General features: G+C 34.9%; 3 protein-coding genes across 7 annotated transcripts; 2 read left to right on the forward strand and 1 right to left on the reverse strand.

Moving 5' to 3' along the window:
* Window positions 1-483: 483 nt before the first annotated feature.
* Window positions 484-4635, reverse strand: LOC18613819 (Flavin containing amine oxidoreductase family). Its single transcript, XM_018114062.2, has 9 exons — window positions 4139-4635; window positions 3777-3962; window positions 3579-3663; window positions 2878-3025; window positions 2716-2796; window positions 2426-2597; window positions 1683-1842; window positions 1475-1578; window positions 484-976 (listed from the first exon to the last, which is right to left on the reverse strand). Exons 1-9 carry the CDS (start codon window positions 4520-4522, stop codon window positions 677-679), a joined length of 1620 nt encoding a protein of 539 aa, XP_017969551.2. The 5' UTR covers window positions 4523-4635; the 3' UTR covers window positions 484-676.
* A 3147-nt stretch (window positions 4636-7782) lies between these two features.
* ASY3 (asynaptic protein) lies at window positions 7783-15666 on the forward strand. 5 transcript variants are annotated; one of them, XM_088802966.1, is made up of 11 exons: window positions 7783-7997; window positions 9210-10742; window positions 10843-10996; window positions 11724-11861; window positions 11954-12026; window positions 12133-12282; window positions 12356-12414; window positions 12998-13132; window positions 13898-13989; window positions 14494-14588; window positions 15141-15666. In XM_088802966.1, the coding sequence occupies exons 2-10, from the start codon at window positions 9216-9218 to the stop codon at window positions 14560-14562; spliced, it is 2397 nt and encodes a 798-aa protein (XP_088659092.1). In that variant the 5' UTR covers window positions 7783-7997; window positions 9210-9215; the 3' UTR covers window positions 14563-14588; window positions 15141-15666. The 5 variants fall into 5 exon arrangements, with proteins under 5 accessions (XP_088659092.1, XP_017971070.2, XP_017971075.2 ...); XM_018115581.2 differs by lacking the exon at window positions 15141-15666 and adding an exon at window positions 14669-14966; XM_018115586.2 differs by lacking the exon at window positions 15141-15666 and adding an exon at window positions 14681-14966.
* Window positions 15667-16844: 1178 nt separating this feature from the next.
* LOC18613821 (uncharacterized) lies at window positions 16845-19738 on the forward strand. Its single transcript, XM_018127492.2, has 7 exons — window positions 16845-17010; window positions 17263-17465; window positions 17547-18663; window positions 18767-18871; window positions 18955-19020; window positions 19151-19216; window positions 19309-19738. The coding sequence occupies exons 2-7, from the start codon at window positions 17398-17400 to the stop codon at window positions 19726-19728; spliced, it is 1842 nt and encodes a 613-aa protein (XP_017982981.2). The 5' UTR covers window positions 16845-17010; window positions 17263-17397; the 3' UTR covers window positions 19729-19738.
* The last annotated feature ends 309 nt before the right edge of the window (window positions 19739-20047 follow it).

A 20047-nucleotide genomic window follows, 5' to 3' on the forward strand; every position in this document is an offset into this window, starting at 1 on the left:
TAATTTGGCTCTACCACAACCATTTTATGAGTTATGACCACTCTTGACCCGTCAACTTTAAGGGTCCTTTTTTTGCCGGCCCATCGCTAAGTTTGACCACTCAAACATTTTTAGGGGAAAGCTTCAAAGAACTTTCGTTAGCAAAGGAAGCGAAACATTCATTCCTACCCATTTGCGTCTAATAACTCACGGATAATACCACTCTCTTGAGTGCAAGTGAGGTAACCCGCTGGATCGAGCGGATTTGAAGCCTGACCGGCTCAAACCAATGAGTCCCCAGGCTTCTAGAAGGCAAGGTGACTAGGCCAGAAGGTTCTCAAATGCAAGCATAACCGTTTCACACCGCGTGTCTGGTCATGAATAGTTGCACAGGTTACAGGAAGACGAAATGTTTTAGTTCATTTTCCAAATCTTAATGCGGCAGTGCATGTGTTCCTCCAACTCCAAGGCCAGGTATTGATCATGGGACAAGAAAATTAAGAATGGTATAACTGCTGTCAAGAATGATATTGCAACATGGTAATAAGTAGTATTTTACAAATATAGAATGCTAACGAAAACTCCTAAACCCGTCAAGGAACCGTATTTTGATCAAAAGCTACCTAAAATTTTAGCTAAAGAGACACTATCCAAAAATGCATTTCTACATATGCAGCCCGCCACCTAAAATTCTACATTATTTGTATGCATATTGTGATAGGAAGTCCTTCACTTCAGCTGCAACCTCGTATGCACCTTCCACACATCGTCCTAATGCCACACCAGATACGTAGTTGCCCCCTAGAAACAGCCCATGGAACCCAGAATTCATGAGAGCAGTTTTGGCAGTATCAAGGAGATCCAAATGACCAACCAAGAATTGTGGAATGGCTTGTGGCCATACTCTCACTCCCAATACATGGGGATCCTTTGCATTAGGATTTATAAGCATTTTTCTTAAATCACGGTCAACTGCTTCTACAAGTTCGCCTTCAGTCTATAGGAAAAAATGCAGTATTAGTAAAAATTAAAAATAATATTGGGAAAGGGAAAAAGCTTCAGAGAATATGATTCGACATACAAATCCACCTAATTACATATATTAAAAGAAAAGGAAGAGTAGATATTACAAGAATCAGGCAAGAATTTAGTTGGCTTATGCAGACCAAAAACAAGCCAATTCATTTGAGCAATGAAGTCCTAATCACAGAAAAAGTTAATTATAGTTTTACGTGACAAATCATAATTGTGATAAAAGTTGAACCTGTCACTACTTTTAACCAACCTATATCTAAAGTTTGTTGGCCACACTTGATAACTAGTCAGTGATTATGACAGGTTCTTAATATCTTCAAGATGGATTACAAGAAATATCATTGTTCTCCCCTATATAGAGCATAGAAAATATCTCAGATCTACCATACAATGCTTCCCTATATATAGTCACATTGTCCGCAACGAAACTTTCAAATTCTATTTCTTACAAGATGTCTACCTTGGACAAAATTCCAGGATTGGTAGCTCCTCCAATGTAGTTCAAGAGCAAAACTCTGCCAGATGGAGCTCGATTACGGAAAAGTGATGAACTGTATATTGTACCTGCGAGTTTTTTATTAAGCAATCTAATTTCTCAAAGCAACTTTCAATGCAAAAACATTCAGCATAAGACCGGGGTATGCTACTTTCAGGAAGAGTAGAGTTACCTAGAGTTTCAATGCCTTGGCTGCGAGGGTGCAATTGGCCAAACCCCTTAAGTTCACCATCAATCAAACATTCTCTTCGAATAGCTTCTTTTGGATATGAGACTGTGACTGATGCAACTGGTGGGTAATAAAATTGGGATAGTGCATCTGCAGCAGCAGCCTGCATGAAGAATATAGAAATGGATCAAATAATTATACTAAAATTCTGAACTAAATCAGTAAAAGAACTAGAACATGGCCTCAATTAGTCCATTCAACAGCCATTTTCTTCAGACATCTTCCCTTGTTAATAAAAGATCATTTTAGGTATCCATATACATTATTAGTATCAGGAATTTCTTACAGATCCATTAAACCACAAATCATGCATGGAAAATTTCTCAAGAGACTAGATTTTGACTAGCTTGCGCAAATAACTTGAATGACTCAGAGGGTTAACACACCACATAAAAGATGTCCAATTTATAGTCCAAACTAGGCCAACAGTCTGTTTTATCAAATTTAGGAGAACAAATATACACTTCTCTCACAACTCAAAATTTAAAACACACACATATGCACAAACATTAGCAGATAAATACATGCATGCTGCACGTAAACCTAAGTGCCTCTTGACCAAGAATATATAGATAATTTAGCAACCTAGACAAAGTAAGATAAGGGAGTGAACCTTCTATGCTGGAGGTTACCAAAACGTCATAAAAGGATGACCTAGCAAGAAATAGGTGAAAATTGAAACATACCGAGAGAGGATGCAACAGGTTACTGGCAACATGGGATGGAACCGTCATGACAACACTTCTGCTCTGAAGAGAGACCATTCCTTCTGGTGTTTCATAAGTCAAGCTATACCCTCCATTCTCCAATTTAGTAATGCTGGAGAGCTTCCACGACAATTTAAGCTTGCCACCCAAGCTGCCAAGTCAACACAACTAATTAGGATCCTGAAACCTGAAGATGGGCCTTCATGCATATTGACACTTTAGAACCACTATGGAGGCTTAAATCATAGCTGAGATGGTGACTAGGCTACCTAGTAGCAATTGCCTCAGGCAGCATGGCAAGTCCCTTCCTAAAAGATCCAACTGTTTGGCCCTTGGGTTTCGGTAGACGCCTACAAGATAACCATACTCAGCAGTATGAAATAAATATCATAAAAGAACCACATCAAAAGCCTCGATATGCATATAATTACGGGTCCCGGGGAGGCTTAGGTGTTTTATTTCTCTCCTGGATTGTCTTGAAAGTGCCACTAATGATGCTACCACCAATCTGTTCAAGCTTCCATACTCTGCCAAATGCCGCTTTCATGCTTAATTTTGAAGGATCCCCAGCATAAACGCCTGCAAGAACAAAAACATTTCAAGCATACAAATATTGACTTAGTTAAAACAAAAACTATATATTAGTACTAAGGTTTGAAAACTTCTAAATCAAAATATGCTGATTTGGAAGGAACTGGTTGATTATTGCCCTAACATATAACTCATTGACCGAAAATGAATGGCCTAAGACAAAACATCATTGCAGATAAGATAAGTGAATACATAATAAAGACTGGAATTATCGCCAAAAGTAATGTAAAATATTTGATAAAGGGAAACTTCAAGAACTTCTATTATTTCAACTCTTCACACTATCATCACAGCAATGGCAACAATGCTAGGCAGTCACCATGTTAGCATTTGCAACAAAGGCACCATTAATTGTATGAATAACTAAAGATAACAAGGACAATTAACATGCCAAGTTGACAAGAGGGTTTAGTCCAAACAGAATATCTATCTAAATAATTGACATTCTTCACAGACTGTAATTAAATAACAAATGCTTTGCACACATAAAATACATGAACAAGATAAAATATAATTGACAATAAAGATTGTTAATCATCACCTGAACAAAATGGTTCAATCAAGCGCTCAAAAACTTCAGCACCAAGATTACGACGCACAAACTCCTCCACTGATTCTTCATGACCCTGTCACCTTTGTCAAACTTTTCTATATGAGAAACTTCGTTCACCAAAATTTTATGCAAGCACAATTATGACATGAAATTTCAGTAGCTTATAGGAAAGTGAAGAGGACAAACTGGGGGAGGAGGCCGAATGCCAAGAGCACCCAATCCAGCCCTAAGTTTTCCACCGATGCTCATTAAATCAAAAACCGGCAAATCAGTTGGCTTGGAGGGTACAGGCCTTAATTTGCCCTCCCATAGTACAAATCGCGGCGCATCAGGGTCACCTAAAACTAAATCATCCTTCAATCCACTATCCACCTATAACAATCAACAAACATTCATTTGAACACTAACACCAATAGGAACCTAAAATTCCTAGTATAGCGTAGTTCAATTAAGCACCAAATTATAAGTTAAATGGCATAAATTAATTAACTACAGAAATAGTAACAAAAAATGTAATTCAGGAACAATGTGGATTAAGAGGAACCTACCGCCATGGTGAGAATAGGATCGGACGGCTGGAAACTGTTAGGCCCTTCTTCCCACAGATATCCATCTCTCTCAACGGTAGTGATGTTGCCACCGACCCGGTCTCTGGCTTCCGTCACGATCACATTGGAAGCGACGTCACGGTGCTTGGTGGCAAGAGCCTGGGCAATGCACAGCCCGCTGATGCCGGCTCCTACGATCACACAATCCGCAATTGTTGATTCTCCGCCTTCGATCTTCGATGAGGAAATTGTGGGCCCCTCCGCGATGGAGCATCGGAGCTTGAAAGGTTTGTAAACGCGGGGCAGAATTTGGTGTCTGGGTATGGAGAAGGGAAAAACGAAGGGCGACGAGCGGAGAAGAGAGATGTCCGTTACAGCGGTCATGGCTGGTGGGGCCTAGCGAGAGAGAAGGAGAAAGGGGCCTGTAATTAAAATAAGTGGATGTCCATGGATGCGCGCGGGTGAAACGAGGACTTGGGCTGGATTGTGTTATCTTCAAGAGGAAATGTAGAGTGTGACTACTCACACGTCTGAGTCGGTTGATTTTCTCTTTTCTACTTGGGCAATCAATCTCTGTCAAAAGGTAATACTCAAGTTCTTAAGGATGGTATTTTATAAACGAGTTTTGATAGTTATTTTATTACTTATATCGGATTTGAGTAAAATTTGGGTATTACCCCTTTGTCCGAAATCGATTCGTTTATATATATTTTATTATTATTTAAATAATTAAATTAAAAATAATTAATATTAATATATTTATTAAACGTTGATAAATACATTAAAAAATATGATTACTCAAATTATTAATATGATAATATTAATATATTTAAATAAAAAATTATTAATTATGTTTAAATAATATGAATATCATATCATATTACAAAAGAATGTAATTATTATTATATATATTTTTTAAAATATAAATATATTTACTTTTTATTTTATATTAACATTACAAAAATTATGACTTATAATATATACATTCAAATAAAGTTTTTGAGATTATAATAATTTTGGAATCTAACTATTTTTTTAATTTCATGTAATTAAAGACAAATTCATATAATTAATTAAATCAATTTATTAAATTATGATTATTAATTAACTTGAAATATTTTTTAATATATACATTATATTTATTGAGTTCATTTATAAGAAATATAATTATTATATTATATATATACTAATACTTTTAGTATATATATACTTTAAATATAATAAATTTACTTTTTATTTTATATTTACATTACAAAATTTATTACTTGTAAAATTATTAATTATAATAAATACACTTTTGTTTGTATAAACTTATAATATATAAACGTTAAGAAAAGTTGTGAGATTTGAATAGTTTTGAGATCTAGTTTTTTTTTTAATTTCATGTAATTAAAGACAAACTCATATAATTAATTAAATTAATTTATAAAATTATGATTATTAATTACTTTGTAATGTTTTTTAATATATTTACTTTATATATATTGAGTTCGTTTATAAATAATATAATTACTATTATACATATAGTAAAATACTTTTAGCGTGTGTACATATATATACTTTAAATATAAACATATTTACTTTCTATTTTGTATTAACATTACAAAAATTTTAACTTATAAAATTATTAATTATAATATATGTACCTTTGTTTATATAAACTTATAATACATAAACTTAATTATCTAAAAATAAGTTGTGATATTAGAATAGGTTTGAAATTTAGCTATTTTTTAAAATTTTATGTAGTTAAGGACAAACTCATATAATTAATTAAATTAATTAATAAAACTGTGATTATTAATTAACTTCTAATGTCTTTTAATATCTATACTTTATATATATTGGGTTAATTTATAAGAAATATAGTTACTATTATTTTATATGCACTAAAATACTTTAAATGTAAATATATTTACTTTTTATTTTGTATTAACATTATAAAAATTATAACTTATAAAATTATTAATTATAATATATATATACACGCACTTTATAATATATAACTTGTAATATCATTTAATACATACACTTTATATTATATATTATGTTCATTTATAAATAATATAATTACTATTATATAAGTTAATAATTACTAAACAATAAAATAATATTGATTTATATTATATATTATGTTCATTTATAAACACACTTTATAGTTTTTGATTATTTAAATTTAAATTTTATTATTTGTGTTTTTATTAATTTAATTAGTAGTTAATTATATGAAATATATAGATAAATAATATTGTATATGGATAGGGTTTAGATTTGAATTCGGGTAATTGGGTACCTATGAAAAATATTTTAATAAATTTTTATCTGATCAGGTTTTTAAACGAGTTAGGGTAATTATAAAGTAGTGGTAATGTATTAGAGTTAGAATTAAGGTAATAATTTTTCAAAATTATTTAAGTAGTTAATAGAGTTCAGGTATTTGATTTTTTATAAAATTATAGTTCATGTATTTCAAAATTAACAGTACCCTACACATTGACAACAAATGGTGCAATATAGAATTGAAAGGTTGGTTATGGAACTGTTTATCAAAAAATGAATTATTGATTACTGATAACCTTAATTCAGTGTAAATAATAGCTTAATTATAAGGGAAACTATTTTATTAGTCTTCATTTACAAATTCTTTTGAATTTCACAATAAAAGGGATACATGATAGGTAATTTATTAATAAAATAAATTTTCTTTAATTTTTTTATTTTGGTGAATCAACTAATCAATACAATTAGTTAAAATATTATTTTGCAATATATTTTGATATTAAATAAATAATTAATGATTAATATCACAAATTTTAATATAATAAAAATCTATTACCTAATATGATAATTTGAAAAATGATTTAAAAGGATATTGATAGTGAAATCTAATTAGTTATAAATAAAAATTAATTATTATTTTTGGTAATGATTGTTGATCAATGAAAAATTAAACAATTGAAGTTCTTTCTTAAAGGATGCTATTTGATGTAAAATTATTTGGTTGCGATGTTTCTTAAGTGATGTTATTTATGATAATTTAACATTTAATTTAAATATATTCAAAATATGATAAAAAAATTTCAAAATGAAAAAAATACTAGTATTTGACCATGATTATTATATAATACTATTAATTTAAGTTGTTACTCAAATTCGACCTTAACTTGCATGGCAAGCGTATTATTAACTTATTATTTATCATTTTTGATAAAATCCTTTTTAATGTTTTAAAAATTAAAATTGTAATTTATTTAAGAAGACAAATACTATTTTCAATGTTGATGAAATGATCATAATTTTTTTTTTAATTTTAAATAAATGAAGATTCTAATTTGATTTTTTAGAAGGAGTATCAAATTTGAAATACTATGTGCATAAAAAAAATTGCCTCAAAATTTCAAGCTTAATGGGTCTAATTTTAATTTTTTGTTCCGTACAGTGAGATTTTAAATTTTTTTCACAAGATGACAAGGATAGGAAATCTGCTCGGTGGGGCGGCAGCCTCATCCATTTTGACATCTTGATTTTGATGGTAATAAGAAACGTATTACAGGGGCAATTTTGACAATTGACTGAACCAGTGTCATGCGCAATGCGCACCCGTAGCATGCTAATATTTTTGGGCCGTTTTAGTTTCCAATCTGAAGACGCTAAGAGCAAATTCCCTTTTCCCGCCTCTTTTCCCCATTCGCAAACTCACCGGAAAATTCACCACCCTCTCTTCTTTTTTTGTTTCTTTCATTATTACTCTACAATCTTTCTCTTCACTTCACCTTACTTCTCCCAATTTGTTTCGTTCAAAATCCCCAAGAATAATCGAAAACCTATCGATCTTCAAGTATTAGCGCGAGATCGTCCAGTAAGAAATTACATTTCTCTCAATTTCAATTAATTTCACGACGGATTTTTCAAACATTATTTCATATTTTCTTAAGTTTAAATTTCTAAAACCATTGAGAATTTCACATTTTTATAGATTTTGCTTCCTACTATATGATCTTAGAGGTTTTGGTAATCGCTGGGAATTCGATTCTATGATATTGTTTTTGCTTTTAATTTTTATTGTTCAGGGTTTTTCTTGCGGTTGTGATAAATTAGGGTTTAAGAATATGCGTTTCATGTTTTTGCTGATTTTTTTTTTCATCTTACTTCTTAGAAGCATGGGTTGATTTTCTGAGCTGCACATATATTTTTGATAGTTTCCTTTCATATCCGATGATTTGGTGTTTTATGCCTTTTCTTTCCATTTTTTACGGCTGGCGAGAAAATATGAAGGCAGAGGAGAAAAAACAGTTCAAAACCTGGCATCTGATGAGAAAGTAGAGAAATCTCATAAGCTTATCTAATAATTCGAATAAAGTGAGGTTGAATTATGAATTTGTGTTTTTATGTTTTTCTCATTAACCAAACAGAGTTCTAGAGGTGTGCTTTTACTCTATTTGTTTCTTCTTCTAAACTTCAATTGCTCACTCTATGTGCTGCTTCTAGTAGCGATGTCCATTTTGTGTAATTATAGCTAAAATTGCGAGAATGGTAGATGTGAGGCGAGCTTTACGGGAAGTGAGTGGGAAACATGCCAGTTTTTAAGCTGCATTTTCGTTTGGTTGAACCATCTTACCTCTTTCTTGCTCCAAGAGTTTGTATTCCATTACTTACTTCTCTGCAATTTTTGTTGCTAGCAGTGGCTGTTTATTATAAGTCCAAGTGTTCTACTTGACTAACAAATTTGTTTTAAATATATTTCATATTCATTTAAGTTGTACATGGTGGTGCATGATAGTAGCTAGCTAATTTTCCAGTTCTATTCATTTTTTTTGCCTTGTTTTTCCTTGAGTAGATTCATTCCCAGTTCTTGCAATTTATAGGTCTTGTTTTCCTGGTATGTGCAAGTTACATGGTTTTGGACTCTTTTGAATACGAATTTAGCTTATTTTGCATAGGTTTACTAATAAAATTCATAACAGTGAACTAGTACTGGTATACTGCATTCACTATTCCAGTTAACTTATTCGAACCCCAATAAATGCTGCAAGAAATTAAGTGTTTGATGCCTTGCAAATTTATATTTCAGGATCAAATGAGTGACTGTCGAAGTTTTGGCAGCAATTATCATCCATCCAGCCAATCTAGAAAGATATCAATAGGAGTCACTGTAGACTCCTTAGCTAAGAGAAAAACTGGAACCACCAAGGAAAATGAGGGTAAACTGCCGAACACAGAAAGAAGCAAACCTAGCACTGGAATTTCCACTGAGGGAAAAACCAAAGGGGAAGCTGTCAAAACTGCCAAGGGGAGGCAAACTGAAGATGCTGAGCAGGTTAAATCTCCATGGATTACTCCTAGATCCTTTCATAAAAAATCTCTTGCTCCAGAGACTATCTTTTTCCCAGAAGAAACTTCTAACTCTAGACAGAAGAAACTTAATGCAGTGAAGGATGTGGCATTAACACATTCAGTTCAGTTTTTTTCAAACCAAACCTTGAGTCCACAGAATGTTGGTTGCAACCAGAATAAGCATGATGGTCTCACCTACAAAAGGAAAGGAGGGAAGGATGGCAACTCACAGACAGTTGAGGATTTCAATTTTTCAAATGCACATAGAGAATTTCTTGAGTCAGATAAAGTGGTGTTAGAGGACAAAGCAGATAAAAGACAAAACGTTCAAACTGAAGCTTTGAAAATCAAGCTGCAGGAGTTATTGGGAACTGTTTCTTCACCAAAAAGTCAGCAATCTAGCTCACAGTCTCATGAGTTCAATGCCAATAATTTAAGACCAGAGATAATCACTAATAATATGGGAGACACAGTTGCAAAGCCCAGACAAAATTCAGATACTATAGAAACTGATTCAGACAATCCTGATAACACTATTAAGAGGCCAGTAACCCGTTCTTTGACTCGAAAAAGAGCTGCAGCCAAAGTGCAACCAGACAAAACTAAAGTTGGTTTATCCTCCAATCAGAAACATCGAGAAAGCATCTTCTCTTTTGGAGAAGGAAGGCCTATGAAGCTAGGTGGTTCTGCCAATGGTGGCTCATCCTTGTCCAGGAAAATGAAAATTCAGAAGAAAAGTTCTAAAATTGATCCACGTAGAATCTGTTTTCCTGAAGAGGATAATGCAGATGAGATTCAACAAACAACTTATAGGAGTGAAACTTCAGTGCCTGCAGAGAAGACTTCTTTACTTGGTAATAATATTGAAAGCTTTCCTGGCTCCTTCAATGAGAAAAGTAGAGAAAACTTTGAAAAGGTTCAAGACAAGGATTCTGTGTATTCTCCAGTGATCAACAAGACAAACCAGCAGGTTAATTTTGACAATCCAACATCACCAGAAAAAGGGGAAAAACAAGAAGATTTAGCTAATATATCTTTGAGGAATGTTGTGCATACACAACATGATTTCCAAAGTCCTACTTTTGAATGCAGAACACCTACTTTAAATACTTCTCCGAGCCCAACACCAAAAACTGTGGATATAGAGCAAGGTGATTGCAGTTTTGTACCGTTAGAGAGAGGATTTATCATAGGAAATATCAGGAGCTTCAGGACTTTCCAATGTTCAAAACCAGTTTGTAATAAATTCATTGCACAATCTCAGTCACCTGTATCCTTAACTATTCTTCAAGATTTTGATACAGCAGTTGAATATATGTCTAAACTTGAGCATTATCTTTACTGCCTTTGCCCTTCCTTATTGAGTTCAGGATGATGCAGAGAAGCATATCGATTCATCACTTAGGAATCCAATGCCTATTAAGGAAAACATTGATGCAGTAAATGAGCATTCTGAACCATCATCAGAGGAGAGGTGGTCAGAGAGCTTTGAAGAAGGATCGCCCATTATTAAAAGATATGACTGTAGGTATCTAAAACGCTTTTCTGAAACATGCTATGTACATTCTTCCAAACATTTATTTGCAGAACTCCATTTAGGATATCATTTACCATTAGTTACTTCTAAATAATTAGTTGATTAGGTGGTACATTAGACATTATTTCCTTCTTTTGTGTTCATATATGCCCCTCAGATTCACATGCTTACAAGACATTCGACCTGATTTACTGCTGCTGACTGATTTCTTATCAGTGGGCTGTGTGTTTCCAAAAGTAGGAAAAATGAAAAGTTGCAGTTTTAATTTTGATCTCTCTTTTTGATATAGGACCCTCTGCTTATGGCTTGTTGATTGGAAATTTTGTTTTCTCTTTAGTAAACTGTTTAGAGCAAAAACCATATCGTAAAACCACTCTGCCCTTGTGACTGTGGTTAGTCTTTTTAATATTGTGCCAGGAAATTATTAGCCTGCTCTATTGCATATGTAATTCTTGGTAACTTATCACTTTGGAGAAGAATTCTAGGTAACTTGTCACAATTGGCTGTTGCTCCAAGATCGATTAATGTACTTAACTTTGTTTCTCAATTTGCATATCTTAACTGCCTTCACAAGCTCTGACCAGTCTGTATTGTTGTATAGTGTGATTCGTCAGCATAGATTCTTCTTAACTTCATCTTCTTTCTGATTTATTCTTCTAAACTTTTCTTCTTAACGGAAACTCCTTTGGTTCTTTATCTGATGGTGTTGTTAAGGTCACAGAGAAAATATAATCTCACCAGAGACAGTTATTGCTGAGAAACCAAATTTGGTGCATTGTCCAATCAAAAGACTTCAAAACCATGAAGATGTTGGACTTAGTGAATTCAGTCCCACCTCACCCTCTCAAAAAGGCACAGCTTCATAACATTGAACATCCACTGCTCTTCTAATTATCCTTATATTAGTTTCTTTCTAAAGTAGTTTCTTTTCTGTTTCTGTTCAGAAGGGGTTGGGGATGGAGAAAGTTATTGGTTCCAGGAACCCTCAGAACAGGACCAAGAAGATGAACTGACAAGGTTCTTATTTATATCTAAGCAAAGATTAGGAAATACCTGCTGATACTATCTGTGTACCATCATCCGTATTCTTGATTGAATTGGGTTTTGCTTGGCAATGTTTCAGGGCTGTTACATTGTTTGCTTTGGCTTTAGAAACTTTTAAACAGAAAATGGATTCAGCAACTAGAAAGAAGTCCTCTGAGATTTTGATGTCCATTTCTGAGGAGATTAAGTCGTTGCTGCTGAATGCTGAGTCTCAGATTGAATCTGATATGTAAGTATTTTGAACTGAAAGCTTTGCTTATCCAACATGTTGGTACTTAGCTTTTGTTTTCATAATCTTTCAGATGGAAGCTGACTAGTCTCAGTAAAACAAAAAGGAAACGCCTGGAAACAAGATTTCAAGGTGACAGTTACTATTAACTGAATAGCATCATTGACTTCAAAAAAACGTCATCGGCTCCTATTTGTATTGAAAGTTGCTTATTTGTGTCATGAATTAGACTAGTATTATTTTTTTTCTGATTTTTGTGTTATAGATTAACAGCCCAAATAAGTGCCTATATACTTGTAGTTTTCTGGTCTGGCACATGGAGTTACATTGAGTCTTGGTGTTTGTTTGTATGTCCATTATGGGTCTAGGATGACTAGGCATCACAGGCAAGATGGTTGCTATTTAGATGTAGTTAGATTTGATATATTAGCCATCTTACTCATGCTTTTAACAAAAAGCATGAGTTGGATCCTATTTTTTGTGAAAAACATGATTATTGATATGTGGTGGAAAGCAAGTGATGCTAGAGTGTACCAAACACAGTTTCACCTTTTCTTTCCTTACAAACTTGCTGCAGTTTTTAAAATAAACTTGATACATGAATGCTACTGGTCTTTTGGATTCTCAATATTTAATTATTATTCTCGGTAATTTAACTCTCAAGGAGGCTTGACTTGATTGATTTTTCTATTTTATTTGCTTTATTTTCTTGCAGAGAAACAAGAACAATTGAAGCTGATACTTGAAAAGTTCATGGAGGATATACATCACCATCTTTTGGACTGCAGAAGTACCCTTGAAGGGATGGAAACTCACCAAATTGAGTTGAAGGGAATCATGAAGAAACAAAGTATGGCAACTCTATATATTTTCAATAAATTCCTTATTGATGACTGCTTTATTGTTGTTTGTTTTTGTTGATGTTTCCATTTAGCTTAAGAAAAAATGTGAGGATTGTGTTATAAAATGTGACACCATTTGCTTGATTATGAGACACATGCTGTCCTTGTCACTAACATGCAGTGAAGCTAATTGCATGAAAGTTTTCATTGGTGGATATGGAATATTTTTGTGTGGAATATTTCTTGGGACAGTGGGACTCACTGCGATATTGATTCAATCCATGATTTCTCATGCAAGGCTATGTCAATTTGGAGTCACTACTTTAGTCATTGAGGTTCTTGGGTATGGCATCATCTAGGATATTGCGATGCATCCCATTTGTGAACAGTGGACTAAATGAAATTTTTATGCTTGATGAGAAACACTGTGGTGTTTTAGGTCCCATTTAAACACTTGCACTACCAAAACTTGGCATTAGTGGTTGCATTGAGGAATATAGTATTTACAACCTTCACTAGCATTTTCTTGTATTTCAAAATTATTTATTGGAGTATGAAAAATTTTGAATCTGGTTACACTGCAGCACTAAAACCACTAACTTGAACTAATATCAAGCAGCAAACTGACAATTAATTTTTTTAAAAGTAGAACTCGGTGCTTGGTTACAGAATTATATTTAATAGTCTTTTGTGCATGTACATATGTAGCTGGTGTTATGCTTAAATAATATTCTGGTGTATGTTGAATGCCTGAATGTGTTTCATATTTACAGAAGCATCACACCAGAAGCTTCTCGTGCATGTGGAAGAGGCAGTTGAAAACCAAATTAATAATGCTGAAAGAAGAATCACAGCTGTCCACGAGGCAAGTTTGCTGTTTCTGTTTATAATAAAAGTTTAGGGCTAGCTTTTCTACAATTCAGGCACAGTGTAATCCGCATGTTGTGTGGGGCATCCACTGGCCAAATGCTTGGGTCTGGGAATATAGCCATACAGTTATCAAATTTTGGTGAGATGGTAACTAAGATACATTAATTGAGAGCCACCAGACAGTAGATTTGTGTGGGCTTCAAATATATGCTGTTGGGTGTACATCATGCTTTTGGGGTTCGCTAACTAAGTACTGCTTAAAAAAGAAGCCTATGATAAGTAATTGTTTTGCAGCTCTAATCTTGCAAGGCTTGAGCCTATGAACCTCTTCATAGTCGGGTGGGATCTTTCTGTTGCTACCAACTTTATGTTTAGTCCTCAAACTTGAGATAGTCTTAAGAGACCATGCCTTGTAGCGCTTAAATTCTTCATTACAATTCGGAACTGAATGTTGTGTATTCTTAATAACATGAATGTTATAATCCTAATTTTAATGCAGTCGGCAAGGGAAAAGATGCTCCAGCTAAAACATGTAATAGCTGAGTGCTTGAAAGACAGTATATCCTAGCATGACAGAGGCCTGAAGATCACTTTGTAAGTTTTGTATGTCCTAACATTTTCCTAATACCTTATTCTACTTAGCCATTGATTATTCATCTTTCAATATGTCCAAGAGAACCCTATAGGTAACAGTGGAGACATCAGATATTCTTTGAGTGGCCTGTAACTTGAGTTCTTGATGCCCACGGTACTTCGAGTAGTATGATTGGATTTAGACAAATATGTAGAGAATTTTGGACAATAGTGAATTAGATTTATGGCCCGCAAGTATTTTAAAGTGATTCTGATATGTAATTGCATTGTATCTGTAGTAACTCTTTGTTGGCTAATACATGTGAACCGAGATGATGCCACTTGTATTTTCTGAAGATTTGGTCGGTTTTATTCTACATCACCGTAAATGGAGGAAAATGATAGTACTATTTTCTTTTTGGGTACTGCATGAAATGGATATGCATGTTTTTAATTTCGTTGGTTGCCACTGCACATTTGTAAACACCTCGGGATAAGCTCAAGAATCTTATTGTTGGCATTGTATTTATGGTGTTGGGTTTATTTAAACTTATTTAACTATCTCTGTCACAGGGGCTGATGTTATTTCATGTTTAACGCAAGTCTACATACACCACAATCAGCGTGAGAGTTTTGTCTTTAATTTTTCTTTTTCCCTTATTCCACCACTCCTTTTCCATCCGCTGTTCGGTATGATGTAAAGGAACTGCTTACCCACTGTGGGCTTTCTCCTTCATCAGAATTGAATAGACAAGAAAAAAAAAAGACAAGAAAAAATAAAACAGCATGTTGCCTTTGTTAGGTGGCACACAACTATAAGAGAGCAGGGGCAGAAGTTTCTGGGGGTTCTCAGACAGACACGCCAGTATTGAAAGGGAAAGATTTTAAAACCTCTCGGGCATATTCTGCGTGGGATTAGGTACTACTTCTGGCACCATTTAATGTTTCGTTGAGTTTGTGACCTTTCATTATCCTCATCATTGTGGTGGCCTGAGTCCCTCCCTTCTCAGCACTGTCGCTGTCTGTTTTCTTCAAGAATTGGCCACGGCTCTGTTTCGTCGACCCCGGAAGGCAGAAAATAAATTTTCAACTAAAACAATAACAAAATTAAAAAAGTAGAAAGACAAGAAAACATAGGGGCACGTGAACCATAGGTGACCACGTGAAGTACACGCTTTTTTCTTCCAATCTTTCTTCCTATGCGAGGATTTGATTCGATGGTGGTTGACTAACTGATTAATTGGGTTACATGTCACCACTGGGCGGTGGCTCCACTTAGACTGTGGCTAGTCCTGGTCGTGAACCCCAGGCCACGTGAGTGTCTTGGATGCCTTCATGGGCTCGTACAAAAAATTTGGCCACGTCCTTGTCACGTTTTGAAGCTTCATTTTCAATTTCAAGATAATGAAGATAATGAAAATGATCGTCACTGTCCGTTCATTGGCATGCTTTTCCTCATGGCTTATTTTCAATTACCCACCAACTTATGGTATGGGTTTCATTCTAATCAACTATTATAGCAATTAATACTAATAATTAATGTACTACTGCATCATCAGACCCTTTTTTGATCGTGTGACTTAAATTCCGTTCTTTGATTTTTTAATTTATTTGATGATAATTTAATGCTAAAATAAAAGTTTTCTAAAGGGAAATAACCTAGTCGGGTGATTAAAATTTTAATACTACAAGATATGAAGTAGTTTTTTTAACTTAGTTTACTAGTTTGAATTTAAGGAGTTTACGATATTTACGTAATATCATAGTCCGGGAATAAATTATATGCCTTGATCCTCAACTAAGAGTGTGAAATACGTACTTGGGTTGAGAGAAACATGACTAATAAGCATTTCAAAGCATATGTGAGAATCAATAATCCCAGTCAAAAATTAAATGCTATTATTAGCAAGATATTTATAAGTCGAAAGGCAGTTAATATCAGTGTACACGATTCAGGAACATCTCTTTCACTTCTATCTTGCTTCCGTTCTGCCTTTTCTTTTCTTTCCTTTTTTTTTTCTTGGGTGATGCTTCTATTATGGTTAGAAACCAAAGAAATGGTCCAGGTGACTTACATTGATTTTTTTCCCTCAGGGAATGGGTCCTTGATTGAAACACCACGACTCCAGTGGTCCCAAAAGACTCTAGCCTCTTCAAAACAGCAAATTATTAGGTAGTCTTCTTTGATGGTGGGGCGGTGAATGTGGCCCACGCTCTCCACCGTGGATACCTAACCTCCACGCAACAACATATTTAAGATTAGACAAGCTTCAACTCATTTTTGAACCCAGGCCTATTCCAATCCCACCGTCTTATCAGTGTTTTATAATAATTTTACAAAGGATTCGACTCATCCTAGTGCTTGATTTGATGCTTTTTTGGGTGCATTTTCAATTTCGTAGATCTCAAAGGTTTCGAGTGCAACAGAGGTAGCTCTTAGCGGGTAAGAGTCCCTTGTAAATATGCCTATGTGGAGTTTACCTGTTGGTTGGATAGCATCAGGGAAACCTATCTATGTTCTGTTCTGGGCAATTTTTCTTTTCTTAACCCGCATCATCATCACTGTTCTTCATATGAAAAGTAAAAAAATAAAAATAAAACATGATTCGTAGTGAAGAAGATACTGGAGTAACACAAATTGAAACGAACATTAATTTCTTGGCAGAATCAAATGGTTGAGTATTATTGCTTGTAGGTTATGTAGGCTACATTTAGCTGCAACTCCAAGGTGTAACAACAAAGGAGTGAGGACTGCTTGGCAAAAAAAATTGTCTGATTTGCATCTAAATTATCAGTAGTTCGATCGAACGCACATTCTGGATCTCATTCAATGGCAGAAGAGGCCTCTGAATCAATCCAGCCGAGAATGCCAAACCACTTGGCTAACTTAGCATCCATGTATGTTGTTCAAGCTACTATATCTTTGCATTTTCTTTTGATATATTCATTTCCTATGGATTGATGGAGTTTCTAGCGCAGGTGTGATCCTCAAATACTGGAGCTGGTATGGGAAAATGGAGAGATTCTCATTCGAGGTTTGACGTCGAAGACAACTAAAGAGAGTCGTTTCCCATGCTCAGGTTATTTTTCTCAATATTCCGAGGCTCTAATTCAACGTGAAGGAGAAACCTCCACTGGAAATAGATCAAAGGCTGGGGCTGCAGATTCTACGTTCGGTGATCCCTTATCGGGTCTTTCAGGTCTGACAAAATTGGATCATCGTGATAAGAATAAGGTAAATTCTCTGGAAGCTGGTTACGCGGAACATTTTTCAGAATTGTATGAAGATGATATCAATGTTGTTTTCGAACCCAACAAAAAGTGCTACGATAAGGAACTCATAGATTCTCATATTGTTCCTGTGAACAAATTCAAAAATTTTAAACAAAGCTACATGTCCAAGCTCGTGGAAGAGATTCCCCAGCATACCATGAATAGCGATAACGTGGTACCTCAGTCTTCCTTTAAGCAATCTGAAGCTTCTGTTCCATTCATGAGATCGAAGGAGGAAAACCCAGGGATTGATGAGAAAAGGGACAGGGTGAACTTTTCCATCTTCTTAAGATCTCCAGCTCTATTTAAATCTACCCATCGAAGCTCTGGTGCAACAAGACCAACGAGCAGCAGTCCAGGTTTAGCAGGAGCTGATGAGGCTATTTTGGAAGGCAATGTGAGATCTGAGGATTTAAAAGGCAACGCGAGATCTGCTCCAAGAACTAGCAATCCCGTTGACAACATGATTCTGGTAGAGCCAACTAATGGCTCAAAATATATTACAAGTATTGAAAAAGAAGGAACTTCTTTGGCAAGCAACATGAAGCCAGTATTACCTCATTCTGAGCCTCAAAATGAGTCGCTTCCTGATGAGCAATCTGAAGCCGTTGGCAATAAAGATACCCCTTCAAATACGAGATTTCCTAGTAGGGTTCGTGCCCCGTCGTCAAACTTAGCGCCAAATACATCCATTAAAGGAAATCCTGGTAATGGAAAATCTATTGAGCAAATGGTTGCATCATCTTCGGTATGTTCGCTTGGGGCTTCAAATTGTCCAACATATACTTTGAAAAGGAGATATGAAGACACTGATCTCAGTGAAGTATGTAAATTTTATCAAATTAAAGGCATTTTTTTTTGTATATTTTATCTCTTTTGATAGCTTATCCCCTTTGAGTCTAAGGGTGTTCACATATACGGTGCAGAATGCAATGGAAGAACCCGAGGGCACGACAAAAGCAGTGCCATCACGGGGAAGCAAAGGTGCTAAGAGAAAGCGAAAAGCAGAAGTTCACAACCTATCTGAAAGGGTAAGCGATGTCAAAAGAAAAAAAAAGGGAGACCTTTGTTACAATATGAAATCTGATAAGCTGTTGGGGATTTTTGCACGCAGAGGCGAAGAGATAAAATCAACGAGAAGATGCGTGCATTGCAAGAGCTCATACCCAACTGTAATAAGGTTGGCAGATTTTATCATTCTATCACTTTTTCAACTACGAAATCGAGACCCTTCACCCCTTTGTTCCAAACTTTTGGATTATCTATCTTGGGTCTCTCTTGATTACTCTTTCTACGTGTGACTTTTTTAGGTGGATAAAGCTTCGATGCTTGATGAGGCAATTGAGTATTTAAAGACCCTTCAGCTCCAAGTTCAGGTAGCCTTTCCAGTTCTTCGAATTACAACTATTGCTTCTGTTCGAATATGCAAATAGTCAATTAGACCTTAACCATGGGATCCATGGAACAGATGATGTCAATGGGAACTGGGGCTTATATGCCTCCGATGATGTTACCTACGGTAATGCAGCAGATAAATGCACAACATTTGGCTGGTTATTCTCCCATGGCTGTTGGGATGGGAATGAGGATGCAAATGGGTCTTGGCTGCAGCCCAGCACAGTTCCCAACAACTTTACTATTGACAGGAACTGCCGCAGCTCTGCCTGGGATCACAACGGAAGCTAGACTCAACATGCTTGGGTTCCCTGGTCAGGTGTTATTAATGTCGATGTCACGTTCACCTTTTGTATCTATGGCTGGAAGATTCTCCCCACAATCGGTCCAGGCCCCTGCTGGGGTATCTCAACCTCCTGCCGCGCAAGTGGGACTTCCAGGTGCTGCTATTTCCCTATCTACACCAAAGGGTTCAAATCCAACATGTCATTAAACTCCAAAAACACTGAAGAGCAAGTGAATTCTCAAAAGTTCGGAAGACCCCGATATCCTGTCAGGTTTGCCCACTTGCCATTTAGAAATTTTATTTTTCTAATAATATAAGATTTTGATACTTTTATTTTTTTTACAATTAAAAATAAAAGTAATGAAATAGAAGATAAGGCAATCATTCACGTTGCCGGTTTTTAGTTCAGACATGGAAGTCCAAGTCCAATTGAAGAAAGATACCTAACTCAAAGTAAAACAACCATCCATATATCTATAAATAAATTAATGGTAAAATCAATTTGATATCATTTATATATATAATC

Source organism: Theobroma cacao, chromosome 1 (genome assembly GCF_053813885.1).
Source record: "Theobroma cacao isolate CCN51 chromosome 1, ASM5381388v1, whole genome shotgun sequence".
Lineage (NCBI taxonomy): Eukaryota > Viridiplantae > Streptophyta > Magnoliopsida > Malvales > Malvaceae > Theobroma > Theobroma cacao.